Source organism: Tripterygium wilfordii, chromosome 2 (genome assembly GCF_013401445.1).
Source record: "Tripterygium wilfordii isolate XIE 37 chromosome 2, ASM1340144v1, whole genome shotgun sequence".
NCBI lineage: Eukaryota > Viridiplantae > Streptophyta > Magnoliopsida > Celastrales > Celastraceae > Tripterygium > Tripterygium wilfordii.
The window spans coordinates 11,294,547-11,317,766 of record NC_052233.1 but is presented as its reverse complement, the minus strand read 5'-3'; the positions used below and the strand labels follow the sequence as shown (position 1 = coordinate 11,317,766).

At 38.2% G+C, this 23,220-nt stretch overlaps 4 protein-coding genes and 1 long non-coding RNA gene across 14 annotated transcripts; 4 read left to right on the top strand and 1 right to left on the bottom strand.

The window, feature by feature from the left end:
• Positions 1–217: 217 nt before the first annotated feature.
• LOC120012151 (cytosolic sulfotransferase 12-like) lies at positions 218–3,903 on the top strand. The gene is made up of 2 exons (XM_038863450.1): positions 218–957; positions 2,914–3,903. The coding sequence occupies exons 1-2, from the start codon at positions 846–848 to the stop codon at positions 3,825–3,827; spliced, it is 1,026 nt and encodes a 341-aa protein (XP_038719378.1). The 5' UTR covers positions 218–845; the 3' UTR covers positions 3,828–3,903.
• Positions 3,904–5,221: 1,318 nt separating this feature from the next.
• LOC119983376 lies at positions 5,222–7,791 on the top strand. Its single transcript, XR_005464622.1, has 3 exons — positions 5,222–6,331; positions 6,485–7,500; positions 7,609–7,791. It is a non-coding gene; the product is annotated as an uncharacterized LOC119983376 (long non-coding RNA).
• Positions 7,792–10,269: 2,478 nt separating this feature from the next.
• LOC119981394 lies at positions 10,270–15,129 on the top strand. 9 transcript variants are annotated; one of them, XM_038824496.1, is made up of 7 exons: positions 10,270–10,613; positions 10,921–10,984; positions 11,177–11,232; positions 12,391–12,469; positions 12,782–13,691; positions 14,161–14,690; positions 14,796–15,129. In XM_038824496.1, exons 5-7 carry the CDS (start codon positions 12,798–12,800, stop codon positions 14,902–14,904), a joined length of 1,533 nt encoding a protein of 510 aa, XP_038680424.1. In that variant the 5' UTR covers positions 10,270–10,613; positions 10,921–10,984; positions 11,177–11,232; positions 12,391–12,469; positions 12,782–12,797; the 3' UTR covers positions 14,905–15,129. The 9 variants fall into 9 exon arrangements, with proteins under 9 accessions (XP_038680424.1, XP_038680440.1, XP_038680418.1 ...); XM_038824512.1 differs by having other exon boundaries at positions 10,921–11,031; XM_038824504.1 differs by lacking the exon at positions 10,270–10,613 and adding an exon at positions 10,671–10,768.
• Positions 15,130–16,496: 1,367 nt separating this feature from the next.
• On the top strand, positions 16,497–18,956 carry LOC120015874. Its single transcript, XM_038868367.1, has 6 exons — positions 16,497–16,926; positions 17,006–17,109; positions 17,361–17,458; positions 17,923–18,119; positions 18,255–18,310; positions 18,501–18,956. The coding sequence occupies exons 1-6, from the start codon at positions 16,539–16,541 to the stop codon at positions 18,549–18,551; spliced, it is 894 nt and encodes a 297-aa protein (XP_038724295.1). The 5' UTR covers positions 16,497–16,538; the 3' UTR covers positions 18,552–18,956.
• Positions 18,957–19,232: 276 nt separating this feature from the next.
• On the bottom strand, positions 19,233–22,308 carry LOC120015855 (transcription factor BIM2-like). Of its 2 annotated transcripts, none has more exons than XM_038868357.1 (7): positions 21,982–22,308; positions 21,771–21,859; positions 21,281–21,350; positions 21,109–21,201; positions 20,375–20,751; positions 19,660–19,789; positions 19,233–19,532 (listed from the first exon to the last, which is right to left on the bottom strand). In XM_038868357.1, the coding sequence occupies exons 1-7, from the start codon at positions 22,063–22,065 to the stop codon at positions 19,431–19,433; spliced, it is 945 nt and encodes a 314-aa protein (XP_038724285.1). In that variant the 5' UTR covers positions 22,066–22,308; the 3' UTR covers positions 19,233–19,430. The 2 variants fall into 2 exon arrangements, with proteins under 2 accessions (XP_038724285.1, XP_038724279.1); XM_038868351.1 differs by having other exon boundaries at positions 21,771–21,855; positions 21,982–22,304.
• Between the last annotated feature and the right edge of the window lie 912 nt (positions 22,309–23,220).

The following is a 23,220-nucleotide window of genomic DNA, read 5'->3' as shown; positions in this document are numbered from 1 at the left end:
TATTTTAATCCGGCCTGTAATGGAGCACGTGACAAGCGACGGACCCGTGATCAGACTTTACATGTGGATCCAGCATGGCAGTGGATCAAGCATGTGACTGACTGACTGACTGACTCTTTGAATGCGCGAAGGGACGTTATTGGTTGATTTCAAAGCTAAGGCGTCCACGTCAGAAAAGCTAAAAGGAAGATTTTATTTCTTTCGTTTGTCTAATTGGGGCGATGCCGATGTCGAGAGCATGAACGGCCTTTAGATGGAAAAGAAGCCCATGAACAATTGGACAATGGACACAGCCATATCTTAAATGGGCCTGGTGGTCCTGATCTATCATATGTGGGCCTGCACTTGTCCGTTCTGAGCAAGGCAAGTGATGTTTGAGTAGGGCCCATCGAGGGTGGAATTTTGCTCCGTTTAGTCTCCACACCTCGTGCAGTCACAGTGATCTCCACAGCCACCGCGACGCCGCTCCACACTGTACAGGGTACAATGAGGGAGTGAGAGAAGTGTGTGTGGGGATGGTAACAGCTGGTGATGCTAGATTCGATTTGAGGTGGCTTTTTCTTTCTGCAGAATCTAAGCAACGATCTTTTCCTTGCTCAGACATGACCATGCCTATAAAAGATTCGTGGCAATGACACTGACCCCCATGGCCTTTGGGCCTTCAATTCAAATGTAGTACCTTATGTCCTCCTCTGTCATTGAGCTGCACTCGGTTCGAGTGGACGGCGCTACCAGTTTTTAAGGAGTTAATTTTGGCGGTGCAGGCTAGGCTGCTAGCTAGCTAGCTAGTTGGAGTTTATCACGACAGACATATATGTAAACAAAACTTAAAACACATCCATCCCATGACAACCCCTGAAACTCCACCATTATACTTGAGAGATGGACACGATGATCACTCTCAAGAATGCAAAGACGTAATATCTTCCCTTCCCAAAGAACCAGGCTGGGTCTCAACATTTCTCCACCAATAAGAAAACTTGATATCCTCCTTGTCACCACTCCCAAATCAGGCACAACCTGGTTAAATTAAAGGCAATTCTGTTTGCCTTGTTAAACCGATTTAGCTTTAATTTCCACCTGTAGCCAAACTCCACCCTTTGTTAACTCAAAGACCTCATGACTTAGTCCCTTTCTTGGAGATTGAAGTGTACAATGGCAAACAAGTGCCTGACCTCTCCTGTTTAACTCCTCCAAGGCTGTTTGCAACCCACTTGTTGAAAACAATATTGATGCAGATCGGATTGTTGTTGCGTTTTTGGAGAAATATGAGCGGAAGACAGATTATTCTTCTTCGAGGGAGGTCATAGGGATAGATCGAGGAAGGCTGGACCTTAAGGCAGATTGCCTTTGGTGCAAGTGATAGATCTGGTCTGGCATTGTTAGAAGGGTCATGGGCCCGCACAAAGAATAAAGAAGAAAGGGAGACAATAATTCAGCATGGCATGAGGAAGGGTGGAGATCATGGTTTAACTGCAGCACAATCAAAGGGAAAGAACGTTGGTAATTATGAGGGGGGTTCACTGCATGATTAAGGGAGAAATTGAAGGATGCGTACAGGTACCATGATTAGCGGACATAATGGAAAGTAGTTGCCAAAGAAGACAGTTTCAATTCTATTTATAGCTAAATCCTTTATTGAGATAATCAGCATATTTTGTAATGAGAAATTTGGTTATCCAATGGAGTGATTCCTTGTGAGAGTGATTCTCATCTTTGTATTCAGAGAGTGATTCTCTATCCCTTGTGTTTATCTTACCATTATTCTTAGCAATTTAATCCAGTTGTGATAACAGGGTACATTTGCATCAGCCTTCCTCGAGGAAGACCAACATTTTTTCAAAATTTAGTTTATTTCTTTTATTTCAATTAAGATTTCCCCTAGGGTTTTGTTTGAACTCCTATTATTTAATGTTGTAAATTCTCGTTAGATAAGAGCTTTTGGATTTTATGAAATTAAGAGACGACTAATCTTCTTTTCCAATTCTTTGATTTTCATCCGAATCAACAAAGTATTAAAATCTTAAATCTGATATACGTGTGTAGAATTAACAGGTTCAAATAAGTGTTGTTTTCATTATGCAGCCTGCATCATATGTTAATTCAAGCATAGCCTTAAAGTTTTCTTCAATCATTGCCTTTCGTACAAATTTCATTGCTTTAACCTTTTTTTTTTTGTAGGATGCTCTCACTATCACTGCAACCATATTGTTCAAGCCAGTCTGGTTGAAAACGACAATCCATATGTACGAGGAGATTAATACATGCAGAAACCTCCTTTTGTATTTTGTCTGTGTTCTTGAATTTTGTTAAACCCTTTTCAATTTTATACATGTGTTTGTCATGAGGATCCTTTTCATACGACCCAGCTGGCCAACATTAACGTTGGATCTACTCAAAAGCTTCATTACTCCATTATTATATCTTTTTCTTCTACCATAGATATAGTTTGTGTGGCTGAGTGGCTCTATGAACTTATTAGAATTGGAATTGTAAAAATGAAGAGAGTTTGAATGGCTGAACATGTTTCTTACATTGTGCAAGAATTAAATGAACTGCGGAACAATTAGATCTTCAATTGTTTCTGTATTATGGTAAAATACATAATACTCTCGTACGTAGCTTGTCACAACAATTTTGAATGATATATATACTGGAATTGAACTAAAAAATCAAAACATATGCTAGCTAGCATTTAAACCAACATATATGTTACTGGCCAATATATTATGTTACTCTCCAAATTATTTACCAAACCAAACCCTGGGTATATAATTATCATGAGAGACATGTAACCAAAACATACACACATCCATTCCATGGCAACCCCTCAAGCTAAACCTCCATTATCTCTTCCCAGATACTTGAGAGATGAACATGATGATCTCTCTCAAGAATGCAAAGACCTAATATCTTCCCTTCCCAAAGAACCAGGTTGGGTCTCAACATTTCTCCACCAATACCAAGGCTTTTGGTATACAACTTGGCTGCTGCCAGGAGTCATAGATTGCCAAAACCACTTCCAAGCCCAAGATTCTGACATCCTCCTTGTCACCACTCCCAAATCAGGCACAACCTGGTTAAAGGCAATTCTGTTTACCTTGTTAAACCGGTTTAGCTTTCCACCTGCAGCCAAACTCCACCCTTTGTTAACTCAAAGCCCTCATGACCTAGTCCCTTTCTTGGAGATTAAAGTGTACAATGGCAAACAAGTGCCTGACCTCTCTTGTTTAACACCTCCAAGGCTGTTTGCAACCCACTTGCCATATGTTTCCTTGCCAGAATCAGTGAAGAAATCCAAATGCAAGATTGTGTATCTGTGCAGGAACCCAAAGGACACTTTTGTGTCACTATGGCACTTCACTAATAGGCTTAGGCTTAAGGAGAGTGGTGTCAATGGTCTTGAAGAGGCTTTTGGTAAGTTTTGTAAGGGAATTAGTTTGAATGGACCGTTTTGGGAACATGTATTGGGGTATTGGAAGGAAAGCCTGGACATGCCTGAGAGGGTGTTGTTTTTGAAGTTTGAGGAAATGAAAGAGGAGCCAATTATGAATTTGAGAAGGCTAGCAGAGTTCATTGGGTGCTCATTTTCAGAAGAGGAAAAGGGTGGGGGTATGTTGCTTGATATTCTGAAGCTGTGTAGCTTTGATAATTTGAGCAATTTGGAGGTGAATGTGACCGGGAAGTTGTCGTCCGGGGAAGAGAATAAGGTGTTCTTCCGGAAAGGGGAGGTTGGAGATTTTGGGAAGTATTTGACTGCAGAGATGATTGAAGAAATGGATGGAATTACTGAGCACAAATTGCATGGTACTGGCTTGAAGCTTTAGTGTCATTTTCTTTTAATGTTATGCAAGTGTCAACTGATTTTTCCTTTGCTGTCACATTCTATGTTGATGGCTTAAATAAAACCAATGGTGTCCATTAATCTCTCCTTCAATTGCACAGAATGGCGGATCTTGAAAATGGATTGAGGAGGACTTGGTCAATGGGCAGAGTTAATCATTAAATTACACATCACAAACTAAAACATCAAATGTTTAAGATAACAAAAGAAAACATAATTATTTAAGTTGTGCTAGACGATTTTTAATTGAGTAGAAATCATCCATCGTCATATATGAGTGTGTATCAATCAATATTTGTTCTCTTGTACATCTTATATAGGGGTGAACCAAACTGATCACCCAACCTATTTTCAAAAAAAAAAAACTTAAAACCTATCGAAAAAATCGAAATAAACACCGATAACCAATGCAACTTTATGACTTTCTCTTGTTACCTGATAAAAACGCAGTTTAATTTCTAAAAGACAATTTTTAATTGCTAAAAAAGTATTTCCAGAATTCACTGTTATAGTGTTTATTTAGATTAGATTAATTAATACTCCGTAATCAACTTGTTTAGATTACATCTTTACAAAAATCTTCTAAAATGTCATGATACCAACTTGTCCCGCTATCAACTTATCAACTTGAATTTATATATGTTTTAATCTTTGAGTGTGTTGACAATTTGACATCGAATGTTATCTACTCTGTTTAATTAAGAATCAGGAATGCTTATTCCCCATATTTGTTTTATTTAAGAGTCGTTTGAAAGTTTTTTTCTTATGTAGTTTTCATATTATGTGATAGTTACTAGTAATCCAATAAGGATATGAATAATATGATAGATTTTGCCAATGATGTTGTTGCCCTAGTGATAAAGAACATGTTAGTCATCATTTCCAATCAGGGTTCAATTCTCTACGGACGCGTGAGCTCACACATCAATTTTTCATGGCTTACGTGTCATGTGTGGTTTAGGGGTTACTGTGCAGTTCCAATGGGTTTACCCAATCCGCTCGCGAAGGTTAGTCATGTGTGGTTTAGGGGCTATTACACAGATATTTGGCGATAAGAAAAGAAAAGGAAATGATAGATGCTCTATGAATACATATAATTGGCGATTGGACTTGTTTTGTCTGACATGGAGGTCATGGGTTTTGGGTAAGGTGTGAATAGGACAAAATAGCTGGCCAAATCCTATGTAACCTAGTCAATTTATCATTAAAAAAATAAAAAAAAATACAGAAGATGATGTTATTAGATCAGCTTGTAATAAGTAGGCACAAATATATCCAACTTTCAGAGGAAATTTTTGGCAGAAATTGAAATGAAAATTGAACATGTTTCTCATTATCACCCGCTGCTACTTTATGAAGATATCGATCGATCCACGTCCATCCGCTGTTGTGAAAAGAGATATCGATCGACATCGCATGTGTTGCTTGGACCACCAAAAGAGTTGAAGATGCTGATGATAAGCAAATTCAGTGTATCCGTGGCATGTCCATCCACTTCAACTTATCGACAGGACAGAGAATGATGAACAAGTAGATTGCTCTCTCTGTGATCAACGATGTTTAGGCCTAACGTACGGATGCTGCGACTTTTACCTTCACAAATCTTGTGCTGACATCAAAGAGATCGACAACTACTTCCACCATCACCCTCTCAAGCTACAAAAATCAAATCCATACAGCCCTTATGGATGTAAGGCGCGCATGTGGGAAGAAAAATGATTTAGTCTTTGGATGCTTGGGATGTGATTTTTACTGGATGCTAAATGTGCTCTGATTCCCACCATCACTCAAGAAGGTTGTGAGGATTTTCGACATCCTATCCATCCACATCCCTTGACGATCCTTGAGAAGAATGAAAATCATGCAGATGTTATTACCTGTTCTGGATGCCAAAAGCCATGCTCAGGCACAACATATAGATGTGAGAACTGTGAATTCTACCTTCACAAGTCATGTGCTGAGCTACCACTAGCCATTGACCAACCTTTCCATCCATCCCACAGGCTCGCCCTAACCATGCAATTCGATAGTTTTGTTTGCGAAGCATGTTGCGGAACTTCCCAGAATTGCTTCGCATACTCTTGTCCCGCTAAGTCATGTAAATTTATCATCGATTTAAGATGTGCTTCTCTAAAGCCAAACATAAAATTTGAAGGCCATGAGCATCTTCTCCTCCTATTCAAACGTTTGTCTCAAGCACGTAAAGCTAAATGAGATTTGTGCGTTGGCGTGTGCAAATCCAACGTGTTTAGGTGCGTAGAGTGCGATTACAATCTTCACCTTCTATGTGGTCCATTGCCGTGTACCGTTCAACACAAATGTCTGAATACCAATCATCGACTCAAACTGATGGATCCTTTTGTTGAAGAACTTGACGCGGATGAGCATTATTGCGATGCTTGTGAGAAATTAAGAGATCCTGACGAATGCGTCTACTACTGTAAGCAAGACAATTTAATCGTCGAAATCAAATGTGTGATTACTGAGGTATGAACCATTCGTCAAGAATGGACCTTAATTATTTTTTTTGTGCAAACCTTAATTATTTAATTTGTATGTGTTAATCACCATTTCTAGCTATCATTTTGAGCTTTTATGACTATTCCTGGCAATTTTATGTCTAATTTTATTTCTTGTCAGGTGTTATATTCACTTAAGGGAGCACGCGGGACGTGAAGTTGAGAACTGTAAATAGTCGAATAGGTGGTCTGGTCATTAGTGAGACCAAGCGAAAAGAAACAGAAGATATTGAAATTGAGAGTGATCCTGGGTTAAGAGGATATACAAGCAAAGTGTATATATGTCAAACTTGGCAAAAATGTTGACCAGGTAGTGGACTCTTTAACTAGAAAGGAACGAAAAGAAATGTCGAAAATCTTTGAAGGTGCAGGTTTTCGCGTGTCATTAGGCAGCGGTTATGACAACAAGGACTCTCGAGACACAGAGGAATCAAGATGTGTGGAAGAAAATAAAGACAACAACAGCGATAGCACTTCACAAGTCTTAACATACTCGAACGAGGCGTTTACACAATTGATGGAAAATCTTGTTTCAATGGATGGAAGCGACGCAGTTTTGCTTCATAAGTGTTTCCCAACATATTCAGAAGTCGTTGGAATTGGCCAACTCTTGGTTGCTGAAGAATTGGCCCCTTCACTAACGGAGTTGTTATCCAAATATGATGACTTTACAGCCACATCAAAGTTGGGCGCCAATCCAAAAGATGGGATTCCTGAATGTATTCTGCGCAATTATATGCGAGATGTGCAACACCAAAGTCAGGGTGGTCGATGAAAGCTTGCTCAATAAATGGCGGAGGACTCTCCCACTTGTGCAACTTGCCGGATTTGAGATTGAGTTTGCTGTTGATAGGCTGAATAAAATAACGCGGGTATACTTTGCAATGAAAGCTAAATCATTCCTTAGCAAAGTGAAGTCCAAAGTTGAGGAGCTTTCAGTTGGGGTTAAGGAGTTGGAAGCAAAATTAGAGGCCGAGAAGATGAATTTGGAGAAGCTGGCATTGGAAGTAGAACAACATGAAACTGTTATTGAATATAGAAGATCCGCCTTGTTGGAGGAGTGCTTCAATGATCTATCCCAGCTCAGGTGGAAGAAGGCATGGGATGGATCTCATCTAATGTATCGTTAATCCATCGGTAAACTTTTTCTTTTTTCCTTCCTCGTATTTTAGTTGAATTCCTTATCAGACTAGGGGATAGAGTACTGAGAATGGGGAACATGACATCTTATGAATTATGATGCAGGATATAGACAATCCCAGTCACTTGTGACTTGTCTTCAAATATTCGAAAGGTGGCTAAGGAATGATCGTCCCCTTCCAGATGTTGAGTCTCTTCAGTCTCTTTAAGCAAGTTAGTGTTGTTGTTGCTGTTTGCCTCTTTGAGGCTTGAATAGTTGAATGTACAAAACCAGTGGGTTATGTGAGTCTGGTCTTTATGGTGTTTGCCTCTATTGCACTTTGGTTTTTGGCATCTTAATCGGCTTAGATTTAGCAACACTGGCTTCAGTCCAGTGGGTTACGCATGACCCATTTCCAAATTTTGACTTGCAGCACCACCACGTTTATGTTGCTCATAGAGTCATTTTTAGCAACACTGGCTTCACACAAAGCTTCAAGCTTTGGTTGATATGAGATTTCTTGTATACATATATAGACTATAGAATTCGAGGGATCCGGGAACATTGCAATTCTCAGAGTATGCATATAGTGGCCAGAATATGGCCTGGTCCATTCAGTCACAATGATCGAGTAGATCGAGTACATCAGTTTGTTTGGGAAGTGTGTCAGATTACATCATCTTTTTTATTATCATCAAAATTAATAGAGAGAATTTGAACCTTAATTTGGATATGAACTCTGAAGTCAAATCATTACGACTTTTATTGTTTGTTTGTTTTCAGGTTTCACTACCCAAGTCAGGCAAATGAGCAAGCAATCTCCCCAACTAACCTAGTTATTGGGACAACAATTGGGTCATCCTCAATTCCTTCATATGATCTCTTCGCAAGTAATAACCAAATCCAACGACTGCAACCCCATCAATCATCAAGAGTCGTTGATTTTGCATGCCAAATACGTGTTGAGAAATTTGACCCACGAATCACGATCGTCCTTGATAGAAATATCACACGAAAATAGAAAAAATTGAAATAGAATAGTGCAACAATCTCACACAAGAATATACGTGTAAAAACTTCAAAACTGGAGAAAAAAATCACGGGTGTTGTCAAAAGACAACCAAGAGAAAATTTATACAACCACAAACTCAATTTTCTCTCACCAAGAAATCTAAACAGAACCCAATAGATTACCATAAAGTTATCCCTTTTTACTCTCTCTCAAAGCTCACTGCACACGGCCATTTGATTTTCTCTCTACCAAAAACACTAATAAACCATTAATATTTATAACAGTACAAAATCCCCTAGTTCTAGTTCAATTCTACCTAGGGGTCTCTCTCCAAGATGTTTCGGGTTACAAATATGATATCAATCACGTTCCTAACTAGAGATCAACTTGAAAACGAGTTTCGTCGCAACCGGGATGAGTCTTTCATAGAAAAAAACTATTTTAGAATCGAAGCTGTTTGAACAACTCATCTAGTTGTCCGGACAGTTACACCTCTAACTCTACCCGTAGTTGTTGTTTGCGACTTCCGTCCGGATGACTTCCACACCCATCCGGGCGGATGCACCTCTGCCAGAATTTTCTCACGTCTTTTCACCACTTCTTTTGATCAATATTCAACAATACATACACACGTGCATGGCTTTGGAAGTATTAGGGCAGGATCAGAACCCCACAAAAGAAGGGAAGAATGTGAAGAATAATCCAGAGCTTGATTTGAATTAGCCGACCAGGTCTCTTCACAATGTCCAATTGGCAAATATAATCTGAGTGAGACCAATCCAAATAATGGAGAAAAGTAGTGAACATATTGTGTTGCCTTGTCTCCTCTTTCCATTTCAAATCCGCGTAAACTGGTTTGTCTTCTTGCATTGCATGCTTGCTTTTTGTCAAATCACTATCAATTGAAACAATATAAAATATTTATTATTCATACAAATTAGTCACATATATATAATTTTTTAAAAATTTTTCATATAGAACTAAACTCGAACCACATAATTCGCAAGCATATAATTCTTTGACTTGACCACGTGATAAGTTTGTTCAAAACCCAACACTTAGGTCTAACGGAAATTAAACTCAGAACTTTACAATTTTATACAGTTTGGTCATAGACAGATTCACAACTAAATTATCACTCAATTAGTTACATAAACATACAATCGACATCTACTTGAGCAAAGAAGAGTGTAGCGGTGGGGATCACGTTTTGTGGATAGTCTTCTTCCAAACCCAAAAAAGTGAAAAAAAAAATCCCCAAATTGTCAACCCAATTGAAAGATCCTGAAGTGAGCATTCACAAGTAGGGTGAATTTAGAAATTAAAAAAATTATTGATCATACATACCTTTTGTAATAATTGAAATTGAAATTGAAATTGAAAGTTGACTATCTCATATATTACTTGTGTTTTATCATTACAATACATTAAATAGTCACCAAGTTGACATACATAAGCGCCTAGTCCCCGTGCAAATAAACCTTTTTTTTGCCTCCTTATGACATTAACATACATAGGGTCAAACCCTAGTGTTATTTAATCCCTAAAGAGGGATGGAAATAACTTTTTTTTTTTTTTTTTGTTTTAGATAATGATAATTTATAAATTTATCTTTGAAACATTTGATATAAATATAAATTGGGGCCTTCAGAACCCAAACGTACCTAAGTTTTTTAATTAACAATAAGATAAATTAGGTTAAAATCCGATCTGTGACCAGATGACATTATATATAAATTTGTTTTTAGACATTTGATATAGAGTATTAATTCCATGACTTACCAAACTACTCACATGAAATATTCATTTGAGATGAGACGGACCTAAATAATGTTTGACGTTGTTGTAAATTTCTCCGGCGGAGATGATAAACAACCGTCAACAAACTTTCCGGCGACAGCGCGCACACAAAGATCGCCTTTAGTATTTGAATTTCGAACTAGTATCGTCAGAATCGCCGACGTCTCTGTCAGTGGTTTCGGGATTCATTTATACGACGAGTCAAAAAGTGCGTAAGAGAGAGGAAAAATACTCGCGGAGCGGATCATTGATGCTGCCGAAAAGAATTTTCTCGGGAGAATGATATCGCTGTTTGGCAGGCAAGAAAATTAAGAAGAGGTAAGGGCGAAATTAGTTATGGATTGCGACAAAAAAGTTAGGGGAATTTAATGCGAGAACTGATAGGTCGAATAAAGAAGAGAAGGTGGTGGTGTCATGGAAAGAGCCGTTTATTGCTCCATCACCACCAGTCCCGGTATTAATTACAGGGGAGGGTATTGGTTGGCCTTTTTTATTTTATAGTGTTTTTTTTTTTGATAATTACAAACCACACTCTGAATCTCTGATTTCTCATTCTCTCTTCATGTCTTCATTTCCTATATTTGTCCATTTTTACTCTTCAAAAAACTAACTGCGATTTATTCAGGCCGTTTTAAGCTTTTGAGCTGGTGTATTAACACAGAGAGAGACCTCTCAATTCATCTTCCTGGGTGCGTGTATTATTTCCCATTTTCCCCTGCCTCTTAAGAACCTGAAGGTTCTATGATTTTCCCCCTGTTTTTGATCTCTCTTTCTGGATTCTTTTCCCACTCCGCTAAGAACTCGAGTTACACTGCTAGTTGCATTTTTCTGTGTTTTTCTATTTGTTTTGTGGAATTTTAATGGCAGTGAAATGAAAACAGGGTGTCTGTGGAATTTGAAGGTGGATAGGCCTGGTCTGTGTCGGCTGATCTAGAAGGTACTTGACTTGGTTTGCTAGAAATGCTTGTTTCATTCGGTTTATTTGGGGTTTCTGTCTGTTTGGATCTGATTTTAGGCTCAACCCATCTTAGTTTTCTGGCCGTTTAATTTCCTATTTGTGATTTTTTTGTGACCTGTTAGATCTTTTCAGAGCAACAAAAGGGCAAAAGGTTGTGTTCTTTTTTCAGATTTAATAATTTATTTGTTGAAAGTTTTTGTAAGCTTTCGAAAAGTTGAAACATTTCTCTGTCTTCTTACGTCTACAGAAGCCACGCTTTAGCAGAGACCTTTCATCTTTGGACCAATTCCTTTGCATCCCATGATATTATTTATGTTCTTTTTTACACTATTTTCGCCAGTTGATCGGATAAGTGTGAGCTATTGACGGAAGCTGCTATCACAGTTTTGTGTTGATTTCTTTACTGTTAGAGCAGTATTTTCCGGTATACTGTATATCCCCTTGTTGGGTTTTGTGATTAAAATAACTATGTTCCTACATGGATCCTTTCGTTGTTAGTTTGGCTAATTCGGTTGATGATTTGATAATGGTTGTTATTTGACTTTTCTGGTTCTATTGTTTGGGTGAAGATGGTGTACTCTTTGGTGAGATATGATGCTTCTTGAGTTCTTGTTCTATCTGTTTCTTCATAGTTTGTAGTATTTCTTGTTTATTTTAGCAAATTTTTGTATTGATTGTACAAGCAAGCATGTGCCCCAATGATAGGATTGTAGGGGTGCAACCTAAACGTCACGTGTTCAATTTCTAAAAACTGTCTCTACACATTATTTGTGGTTAATATCTACATCATTCTCCTATCCCGGCCATTGCGAGAGCCTTGTGCATGAGAGTGATTTACGGTCTTTTTTTGTATTAATCATGATGACAAGTTTTGAGCATATACTAAAGCTACTTTTGTTTCCCAACCCATGATTGTTAATAATTAGTAATTGTGGTGTTCATATTGGTGCTTTTGTAGATGTTCTAATTTCTATAGGAGCATCTTTCAGAAGTCTTATTATATTTTCTTGTGATTTAGTTACCTGAAAATGTAATTTGTTATTCTATCTGTGAACTTGACTAAACGTGAGCATCTTTACACTAACCTTTTTGTTACCCTTACTGTGTCCTTATAAGTGTCTGTTTTTCCATTGCCAGGATTGGTTGCACATTCCCGAGTACGTGCATGAAGATATTGTCTCTGATATTTCCCAATACAAGCAAAACATGAAATTCGGTAATAGCAATCTTCCTTGTATTCCCTCTCTCTCTCATTGTTTTCCTTCACTGTACTTTTCTCCGCTTTCTGCTTACTGTTCATCATCTATTTCATAACCTTAACAAACCTAGTTCTATTCGATGTTGTAACTTCTATTTGTAAATAAGAAAGTTCTCTGGCCACTTCGGTGACATCCATATTTCCAAAAATCTCTGATTCTGTAATTTAGAAATTGTGATTATTGCAATTAAGGTTGTTGCAGCACCGTTGCACGAAATTAAAATAGCAATGAGTTTTTTATTCATGTTAGTTGCCAAATTTGTTATCCAGGCAGGTCTAATGCGTAATGGTGTCCACAGAGATCTCAATGGTCCATGTTGGTATATTTCTGGTTTCACCGTCATTTACTATGTTGCTTGCAGAGAGTGAAGAAGCATTTTCCCAAGGAACCATTGGGCATAAGCCGGATTCTAAACCTTCTGATTATGATAAGGATGCTTTGAACGCTGCGTGGTTGAAGTTGGGAAATGATGAAATGAAGGAAAATCAGAATGGAGTTCTTTGTGGTTTTAAGGTCAATGAGGAAGAAACAGATCAATCACCACACATGATAAATGATAATGGTTGGACTGCATCAGAACTTCATTGCTGTATGAGAGCTGTGGATTCCACTGAAAGGGTGGAAAATGATGCTAAAGATATCTTGGCACCTGAAACTCATTATTGTGTGAAAAGCAAATCATTTGAGGACACTGCTTTTTTTATGGAGAAAGGTGTTACGGATTGTGGTCTCCCAGAACTGTTAGTTTGCTACAGAGAGAACTCTTATCATGATGTCAAGGATATTTGTGTCGATGAGGGTGGTGTGCCTTTGAAGAACAAATTTGTGTTTGAAGATGTTGTCAATGACAATAACACTTGCACATTCGTTCTTCCCAAGAAGAATCCAAGAATCGAAACGATTGAAGAAAAGTTGGATATTGACACATCTATTCCCTTTGTGTTGAAATCTGAAGCAGATAAGGATTCCAACAATGATTTTGCCAATCAGTGTGATAGCAAGGATTTGATGATGAAAGGGGAAGCAAAAGGTGACGCACGTTCAAATAGTGCAGATGAAGTATCCGAAGAGATATTTTCACTTGGAGACTTGTTTTCAAGGATAGATTCCAGTGCAGAGGAGTGTAACCTCGAGTCTACCATTAGTGACCCAAGTGAAGTCACACAACAGTCTATTCAGGTGCACATCTTTAAGGCGTCCTTAATCCTTAACGTACACAAATTTCTATTAGAGTAGGTTGAATTCATACGTTGCAAGATAAATGTTTCTCTGGCTTATTGGTTAATGGTTGGAAATGAAATTTAAGATGAAGTCAAAATTTTAGTGTTTCCAAACCAAACCAATGAAGCTTGATGGCATATAAGAGGCAATATGTGTTCCGGTGCTTGTTTTATACCTCAAAAACATTATCGTTCCCCAGAAAATAAAATAAAATCTATTAGTAGAGACATCTTATCATCTGTAATGAGGTCATCGTTTGTGCACTTTTGTCCCTCATCTGTGACTCTTATTCAAATAGCCCGTGCTTTCGGTCATGTAGAGCAGCATGTAAGCTTCTTATTATGAGTTTGCTGTATGCATGAATGATATTGATGGGAAAAGGTGGAAATGTTGGAATATCATTATGATTGACATTTTCGATATGCAGATCTCAATTGAAAAGGAAAATGAGGTCTGCCCAATCATGGTTTCTTCGTCTGAAGAATCAGATAACGAGAGAGAGATGGTAAACTTGGTAACCTCCTCCCTAGTTCCCATAGTTGAGAAATCTGAAAATAGTGGCAAAGAAGCAAATATGGGAAGCCCTGCTCAAGTTTCCGATTCTGAAGATTCAGCCAATGGTTGTGTTGCCAATGATGTATCTTACAACAGTAAGGTAGAGACGGCAAGCATCACTTTTGATTTTGATTCTTCTGCACCCACAGAGAGCAACAAGGAGGAGTGCCCTCGAATGAGTGATTCTGAGCCTTTCCAGACTCCAAATTTGTCCAGCATCGATGATATGAAGAGTCGGCTAGTTTCTAGCCAAGCTCGAGATAGCTATGGTGAGACAAGCTTCTCTGCTACCGGTCCTTCTTCTGGAGTGATTACTTATTCAGGACCTATAACACATTCTGGAAGCCTCTCTCTGAGATCAGATAGTAGCACAACCAGCACTCGTTCATTTGCCTTCCCCGTGTAAATTACTGTTGAACTATTATTTATTTCTCATTCTACCATGTCTTCTTTACACATGAAGTGATATCTAATATTTTTATCTTGACTATTATGTGTGGTGTACAGATTGCAGACAGAATGGAACAGCAGTCCAGTTAGAATGGCCAAAGCTGACGGAAGACGTTCTCGGAAGCATGGAGGTTGGAGGCAAGGTCTTCTTTGCTGTAGATTCTAACTTCTTCTATACTATCCATAGGTTTAACACAAGATATATATACATATATTTATGATCAAAATATATACGATTGGGTTTTAGTAATATGAATAGTCATACAGCTTCCCTTCCCTGAGTTGTCGCATGCAAGTATGCTTTGAGTTTGTTCTTGTACATGCTGGTTGAGAATCTGGAGAATAGCTTATAATTTTGATGTCAGTTTAAAATATTTTTTTCTTTCTGAAATTTATAGTCGTATCCAATTTTCTTTTTTTCAAAGTTATTGCCATTTCCGGGTAGTCCATGATTGTTGATATCCTCCGAGAGCAAACATTTTGGGTGGTGAATTTCTGTTAGTCAAAAACTGTATGTATTCGAGAGATCTCGAGTTCGATTCCCACTAGAACCAATAATCTTGTGATTACGCGTTGGGTTTTGATCAAATTTATATTGTCGTCAGGTGAAAATTTTTTGTACAAGTAGGCCTGACGACTCGAGTTTAGGTCTATATCAACTGTACTAAGGACAAGCTTGTCTAGTGTGGTTCTCGGTTACGAAAACTAATTAGCAGACTGTAAATATAGAAAATATTGATCATTGGGAACTAAGGCCTCCTAACTTATATTCAGCACGTGGGCTGAAATTTAGTTTTAAAATTTTACTATAAATATTAAATATTTGCCGAGCTTGAAATTTATTTAAATTCTCTTGAGGCCTCGAGCAGGCCCATACTGAACGAAACTGTGGGTGGCTTAGAACAGTTATTGGGCTGGGCATACAAAGTGGGTCCTTGCCAATAATTATGAGGGCAGTTTTAGTCACACCGTCATTTTTATTAAGTATACCTTGACTTTGTTGACTTTACTTTGACTTTATCTTTTTCAAAGGCATATGCTTTTTACATCCAACCCCCACCCTCTCACCATCTCTTTCTTTTTCCTCACGAGCACGCACAGCCAACCATGGTGTTGTCGTCGTCTGAGCACCAATCCAATAACTACTACCACCAAATTGAAGCTCAAGCCACCACGAACTAAACTCGATCAACCTCGATGAATTTCATTCACCGTAATGATCGAAATCACATTCGAAAGTCTATGGTCACCGCGAGAAAAGTCATCTGATTCGGACAATTTGACCACTGTTAGAGGAAACCAACACTGCCTTTGGACTCCTCGTGGCAAGGCGCTTCCATTCCACCCTTTTCTGGTCAAGACATTGACAAAATTGACGACCCAAGTTTGATCCCAAACAAGACATTTTTTGATGATTTTGGTCTCAAATACCGACTCTTGGATAATTATGAGTCGAAATTTCATATTTCCGACATTTCAACTCGAGAATGACCCTAATAGAAGATAATATGACCGGCAATGATAGATCTGATTACGGGGTGTGTTAATAAAATGTCTCAGATTTATATAAATTTGATGTATTTATAAAAGTTTAGAGTTTTCATGAGTTATTATTAATAAAGGATGCATTTAATAAAAATCGGGATGTGAGTAAAGGTCCCCTAATTATATTTGTGGTCCCCATGGGCCCCGCAATTAGAAAAAGTTAATTCGAGTCTCCGCCGTATATGCAATGCAACGAATCAACGATGTTATTATCATAGAAATCAAAAAACAAACGGTCTTTTGGAAATCCCAGCAATGGACGACATTTGGAAGCGAGCGAAGGCGTTTGCAGAAGAAGCAGCGAAGAAATCACAAACCCTAACCTCTTCATCGAACAAAATAGCAGATCTAGTTGCCGAGACCGCGAAGAAATCCAAGGAACTTGCTGTCGAGGCGTCGAAGAAAGCTGACCAGTTCAAGATCGCCGCGCTCAAGCAAGCCGATCAGATCCAGCAAATCAAGTCTTTTTCTGACATCATTCCTCCGCAGCTCTCCTCTCTCTCCATTGCTACAGGCGCTTCGTCCTCCTCCTCCGTCCCGGAGATCTCGGACTCTGAGCTTCGGAAGTTTGGCCTCACTGAGGATTTGAGAGATTTTGTTGAGGGATTCACTTCTAGTACATTCCAGCACTTTCCTATTCAAGGTAAGATGATGCAACCGACGTTTTTTTATTTCTTCTGTCGGTGGATTTTGATGACTATTGTTTAATTGTTTACTTGTAGATGAATCGGAAACATCTGATGTGCCGACTACGGCATCCAATGTGCGTAAGGATCTTACAGAATGGCAAGAGAGACACGCTACTCTGGTTCTCACTACTGTCAAGGTTATATCTATATCTATGTCTGAATTTTGTTTTTTGTCCAATTCATCGCTAGTCTGACTGATCCACGTAATTCATAATCTAATCCTAGTTTTTGTCATCAGTCTCGAGTTTTATAAAGCCTAGCTTTTATTAGGTTTTCTTGTCAAAACCAATGTGGTGGCTATCCAGATTATGATTTTGTTTACACGCTTTGTATTTCTGCTATTTAAAATAGCAAATCATTTATCTTTGCTGTAATTATGCTGCTGCAGGAAATTTCAAGGCTAAGATCTGAATTATGCCCCCGTACTATGAAGGAAAGGAAATTCTGGAGGATATATTTTACACTTGTGAGCACTCATGTGGCTCAGTAAGTATTTCTCAATTTTGTTGGTATTCATATGATCAAATAATTTTCCAAATTTGTTTTTACTTTTTTTTTTCATGTTTCCAAATTTGTTTTTACTTTTTTTTTTTTTTTTCATGTTCCTCATTGCTTGAATAGTTGAATGTAAACTAGCTGCAGGATATATATCACATTTAAAACAAGATTCTACGAAGTCATGAATCATGATGATGGATATATTTATCCAATATATGTCTAAGAACTTGATAAAAGTGTAAAAGGACATGGATAGCAAATAAAGAAGGGTTGGGGGAGTTAATTCACAAACAAAAGGTAATGATGATGTTGAAGAACTTGTAAAAGGACACCGTTACTGAATAAAGAAGGGGTAGGGGGAATTTAAATTGGCAAACAAATGTTAAGGAGATTATCATAGCTTGTGAGTAATGTAGGCTCGTATTTCACTACTCTTCTATGGTTGTGCTCAGGTATGAGAAGGAGTACATGGAGGAGGTTAAGCGTAAAGCTGAAGAGCAAATGCAAGATGATAAAGTGAAAAATGCTCCATCAGCTGGAGAGTCAGAAGCGATGGAAAAGAATCCAACAAATAAAACTAATGAGTCAGCTGATCAGGATTTGGATGCTTTTCTCTTGGGCGATCTTGAAGATAGTGACGGGGGTCCAGGTATCTTTCTTGGACTTGTTATTTGGTTATGACCAATGCCCACCATTGTTGAAGCTTCTTGATGTGCTGTGTCTGTTGTCGTAGTTGCATTTTGTACTAATTTAGCCTGCTCATTCTTTTGTGATTGTCCTTCAGATGATGGGGATGGTGATGCAAGCTTCGACGATGATTTTGACAAGATTGAAAGTTTGGTGAGTTAGAAATTTTTCCTTATCTCATGATACTATTTGATATAGGAACCACCCACCTTTGATTTGTTTTCAGTTCGCTGAGGTTTTCTCTTGATAAAATGAACGGCATAGATATATTCTTTGGCATTTGGTCTAAATGGCTGTTTGCGGCATTTGGTTTGTTGTTTAAATTTCATTGCCCCATTTGCAGGACGTTGAAGATGAAAAACATTTAAAGAAAGTGCCGACTGCTTCTGGTTAGAACAATTCATGCTATACATATTGTGGAGTGAAAATAAGGAACTTGCTTTTGTAAAGAATGAAGGAAGGTCCACAAAAATTGGAGCAAAAACCTAATTGTCGAAAAGAAGCAACCAGAGTTTGTTCCACTTCAAATCCTAGCTGGGAAAGGGTTGAAGCATTGGTTTCTAGATTATCACATGCTATGATTTGATGGTGCTGAACATTGGCAGGCTCTGGTGCCTGTTTCTTGAAGGATTGGGGGGGGGGGGGGGGGGGGGGGGGACACTCAATTGCCTTTGTACAGATCAACTTATTTTGGTTCTATGTTTTCCATCTAATGTTCATAACTTATTTTAGTTCAATTTTTTTCCCATTTAATGTTCATAGATTACAACTGCTCATATACGACATTTTTATATTTTTATGTCTTTGTTTTACACGTGACTCTGTCAATGTTTGTTTGTTATCAAGATCTTGAGTTATTTGGGACTAGAAACAAAGATTGGATCTTAGATGCAATGGTGCCCTTGTTGCCGAGTGTATGCCTACCTTCTTTTTTTCTAGTTTTCTTTGGCAGCATTTCATGTGTGTTGCTGCCATGCCATGTCTCATGTAGGTGGGAAGTGACTGAGGAAAAAAAGTACCCCACACGATAGTCATCTGCTCTAAAAACCTTGCATGCGATATAGGCATCCGGGCAAATAAACCAACCAAGAAACTCCAATAACCAAATAATTTTTGGGAAAGCCTCGACATGTACCATATGAAACACTATAAGATGCCATTGAAAGCCTAAAGCAGGGAGGGAAGCAAGCAAACATGTACAGAAACCAGAGGACTGAACTAAAGAAACAGGAAAAGAAAAAAAAAATACAGAGGAGCCATACTCCTCTTATGTCTACGTCTTCAAACGCTTTTGAGCTTGGTCTGAGTCCTCCGTGCTGCGCATATCCTTGAGATGTGTCATTGCAACATTGCTGGAGGTGGGATTATGAGGATCCTGGAAAGCAATGAAGAGAGTATAATGAACACTCACGAGAAGAAAGACAGAAACAAATGAGGGCCGAGCTAAACCATCCCAACCTCCTCAAAGATAAATCTTAGAAGTCTAGTAACCCATTTCATACCTTAGCAGCAGATGTTCCAGAACTCAGTCCTCCATTTGCACGCTTACCAAGATCAATCTGAACTGAGATATTGGCTCGCGACAGGTCTACACCAGTACTATGTAGAGCTTGAGTTAGAGCTTCGAACAACCTGGTTTCCCATAAGCTACACATTAGTATAAACGAAAACGTAGCTGTTGCCTGAACAACTAAGCATTGGTATGGTAACAAAACAACCAGCATCACAATGCAATACAAGTCAATGTTGTTCCTAGAACATATAAAGAAACAACCAAAAGCCTGACCTGGTAATAATTTACAAAGTATTCCCAATTGAATGATAACCATCTCAAAGCAGCAACTATCAGGATGCAGACAAAAGGACATGGGTACATTATCCATACCCATTCAACTTGACAATTGGTAAGCTATCACAACTCTGACATGAGGAACATACATGACACTTGAAGATCAGGAAGGAAAAAAAAAGACTTCCATCCTAAACTTCTGCGCTCTTTTGTTCTACTTCTTTTAGGCTAGAGTTCCAATCGTACATTACAACTTCCACCAATAGAAACTCACCCCAACAATATCTTTACTTTAAACCATACTACCAAAAAAAGAACGTTTCACTGCAATAACAAAGAGAGTCTTAAAGTTTCAAGATAAGACGCAGACACAGTAATGTCTGCTATGAAACTACTGCACAATGAAGCAACAATAGTAAAGTACCCACCCTTGGGAGTAAACACTTGAGATTCTAATTGTCCCCCCTTCAATTGTCAGCTCATCCTGTTGGGTTAGCATACCACCGCGGAGAGGACACTCTTTTGATTCTGTATCAGAGACTAGGCTATAAGGAGGATGTGCCAGCACACCAGCACTTCTGACAGCGGGCATGTTCCCCTGCAAAGCCAAGGGCAGAGGCACTCCCTTGTTTGCCAACTCAGATTGGCGATCTATTGCTTTGCTAGGGTCACCATCTACCATGTTGGGAGTAACAGTAACGTTGTTCTTGTCAAACTTCACTGGGTACTCTGACCCTGGACCAGGACTGTTTTTTATAGCTTGTGGGTGACCAACAAAACTCGGATTGTGCCAGCGACTATTTCTCTGTTTCAAGCAGGAAAATATGTTAAGGTGAGAGGTCTACTAGAAGGCAATGGAGTAGCATATCCAGATAAATCCAAAGGCAAACTACTTTGACAAACCCCATGCCAAAAGCTTAATGAAGAGGGTATCAACATTAGAATTAGCACAAGTTAGATCAAAATATAAAGGAGATAATTCGACAAGATTAGGTGGGATATTGGTCTTTTGTTCTTCTTTCTTATTTTATTTTCTAATTTTTCTTGCCAATCAAGTTATCAAAGAAGTATGTTAGAATGCATCTCGGCTATAGTCTGCAACATGTGAAATCAAGGGATAAATTTGTAAAAATGTCAATCTTAGTTACTTCTACTATCTTACCCATGGCATCAGCTTTGTAGGCTCTGGATACCCTGTGTTCGAACCCTCATACTTCTGAACCTTTTCTTGAAGATATTGAACATACTGGATAACCTGCATGATAAAGCTGATTTCCGGTCAATAAATTATAAGCAATATAGTTTCTCAGCTAAATTAAACTTAATAGAAATACCTCTAACAGAAAAGATGCCGTGTCTCTTTTCTGGTCACTGTAGGGTATCAGATCTCTCAAAATCTGAAATCTGAAAGAAACATGTTCATCACGCTATATCAAGATAACAATTCCATGACTAGTCTTTGAATGCTTATTCATATTCAGACAAAAATCTTAAAAAATGAAGTCTGTTTAATTTAACTGAAACAGCATCAACTAGCTTAAGCAAAGGCGCCACCACCAATCTTGACAACCAGAACTGGAAAAAGGTTGATATGAGGCAAGACATTTACACTTGTGCTAATGTTATCAAGTTTCACGGTATGGGTTAGCTTCCTTCCTATCAATCTCCCCTCCGATCATACTACTATTTAATCTGATGTAGGTCACGATCTCCACTAAGACTAATTCTCTCCTACATCATTATCATCAAAGTGTTGATTTTGCTAACTGTTACTCGATTCAAACTCAAAAAGAAAGCAGTAGTAATATTGAAGAATTAGAACACCTCTCATTGATTTTGCTCCTTCTTCGTTGCTCAGTGACTGAATGTTTTGATCGAAAAGCATTGGATTTATCACTGTTTTTCGCATCTGCCTCCAAATCCAAACACCACGCATCATGTCAACAATTCATCCAAAATTGTATGCGAAAGATTATGACAAACACATGGATCTAATAAGAGAACAAATGAAATAAAATTCACACATACTACATACCTTTGGCCGGGTGAGTGCTGTTAGAAGTTGCAGTAGAATTGGAAGAAGGTCCATCTTTTCTGACGGAGAACTCTTCGTCATCATACGCTTCCTCTTCTAAGCTGCTCTTCCCTCCTCTCATCTCCTCGTCCAAATCACGCCGATACAAGAACAGGGAGGTAAGAAATCGAAATTTCGAGATTGAAAGAGGAACTAATGTTGTCTAATCTGCGACCAACACGAAATGATTTGTGATTGGATTGTTTTTTTCTCCGGCGAAGGACCACGGGGGGGTTTGAGCTACGATTCCGGCTCTGCCAAATGGCTTCTGAAATTTCGAGACTCGCGGTAGTGGGTGTAGTAACCGGTGCGAAAGAGAAGAAAGAATATCCTGTGGTCGAGCTCAATATATTTCCGTGAAGTCGTTTAATCAGGCCAATTAGAGACAAAAACAAAGAATTCCAACATATGTGGGACCGTGTTGGTCCACTAAACATAGAATACGTGTCAAAAGAAGAGGCAGAATGCGTGTCATGTGTGTTGTTGTTGGTGGGCCAGAGTGAGCCGTGGGATTCACGTGACAGGGAGTTGGTTCCAACTTGTCAAGTGTATGACAGGATGTAACCTCACGTTGTTCACATGGGCTTTGCCACGAACAGGTTTAAGCCCGGTCAGAAATTTAGTTTCGGCCTTTTTGCTCAAGCCTGGCCCATGAAACCTACATCCTCCTAACAGTTACAATTCAGATTTTTTTAAGCGGTTTGTGTTTTTCCAATGATTATTGACATTATTGATTTTCTTGGTATAAAAATTATAATAAAATAATGTTTAGATTATTGAGATATCCTTATTATTATATATATAGTTTAAAATAATATATCACACACAAAAAAATATGACACAATTATTTTTCATTCTATGATTATTTAAATTAAAAAATAACATTTTAATTTGAATATCTAAATTAAAAGATAATAAAAATGAAAATGAAAATAATAAAATAAAAGGATTTTGTTGAAATTATGTTTTTCAAAAATAAATTATAGATATTTAATTAAAAATAAACTTGGATTCTCAATCTTTTAAGGATGATTAATCTTTTTTTGAAACGAAATGACAATTACTCTTTTCGAAGAATTCCAATTTTTCTTGAAATTCTACATTTCCAAGATTTTAACAACCAAACATAGGAATTGTTGGTAAAAGAAAAACTCTCATTTTCTAAATAACTAGATTCCGCAAACTAAAGTACACCTATCA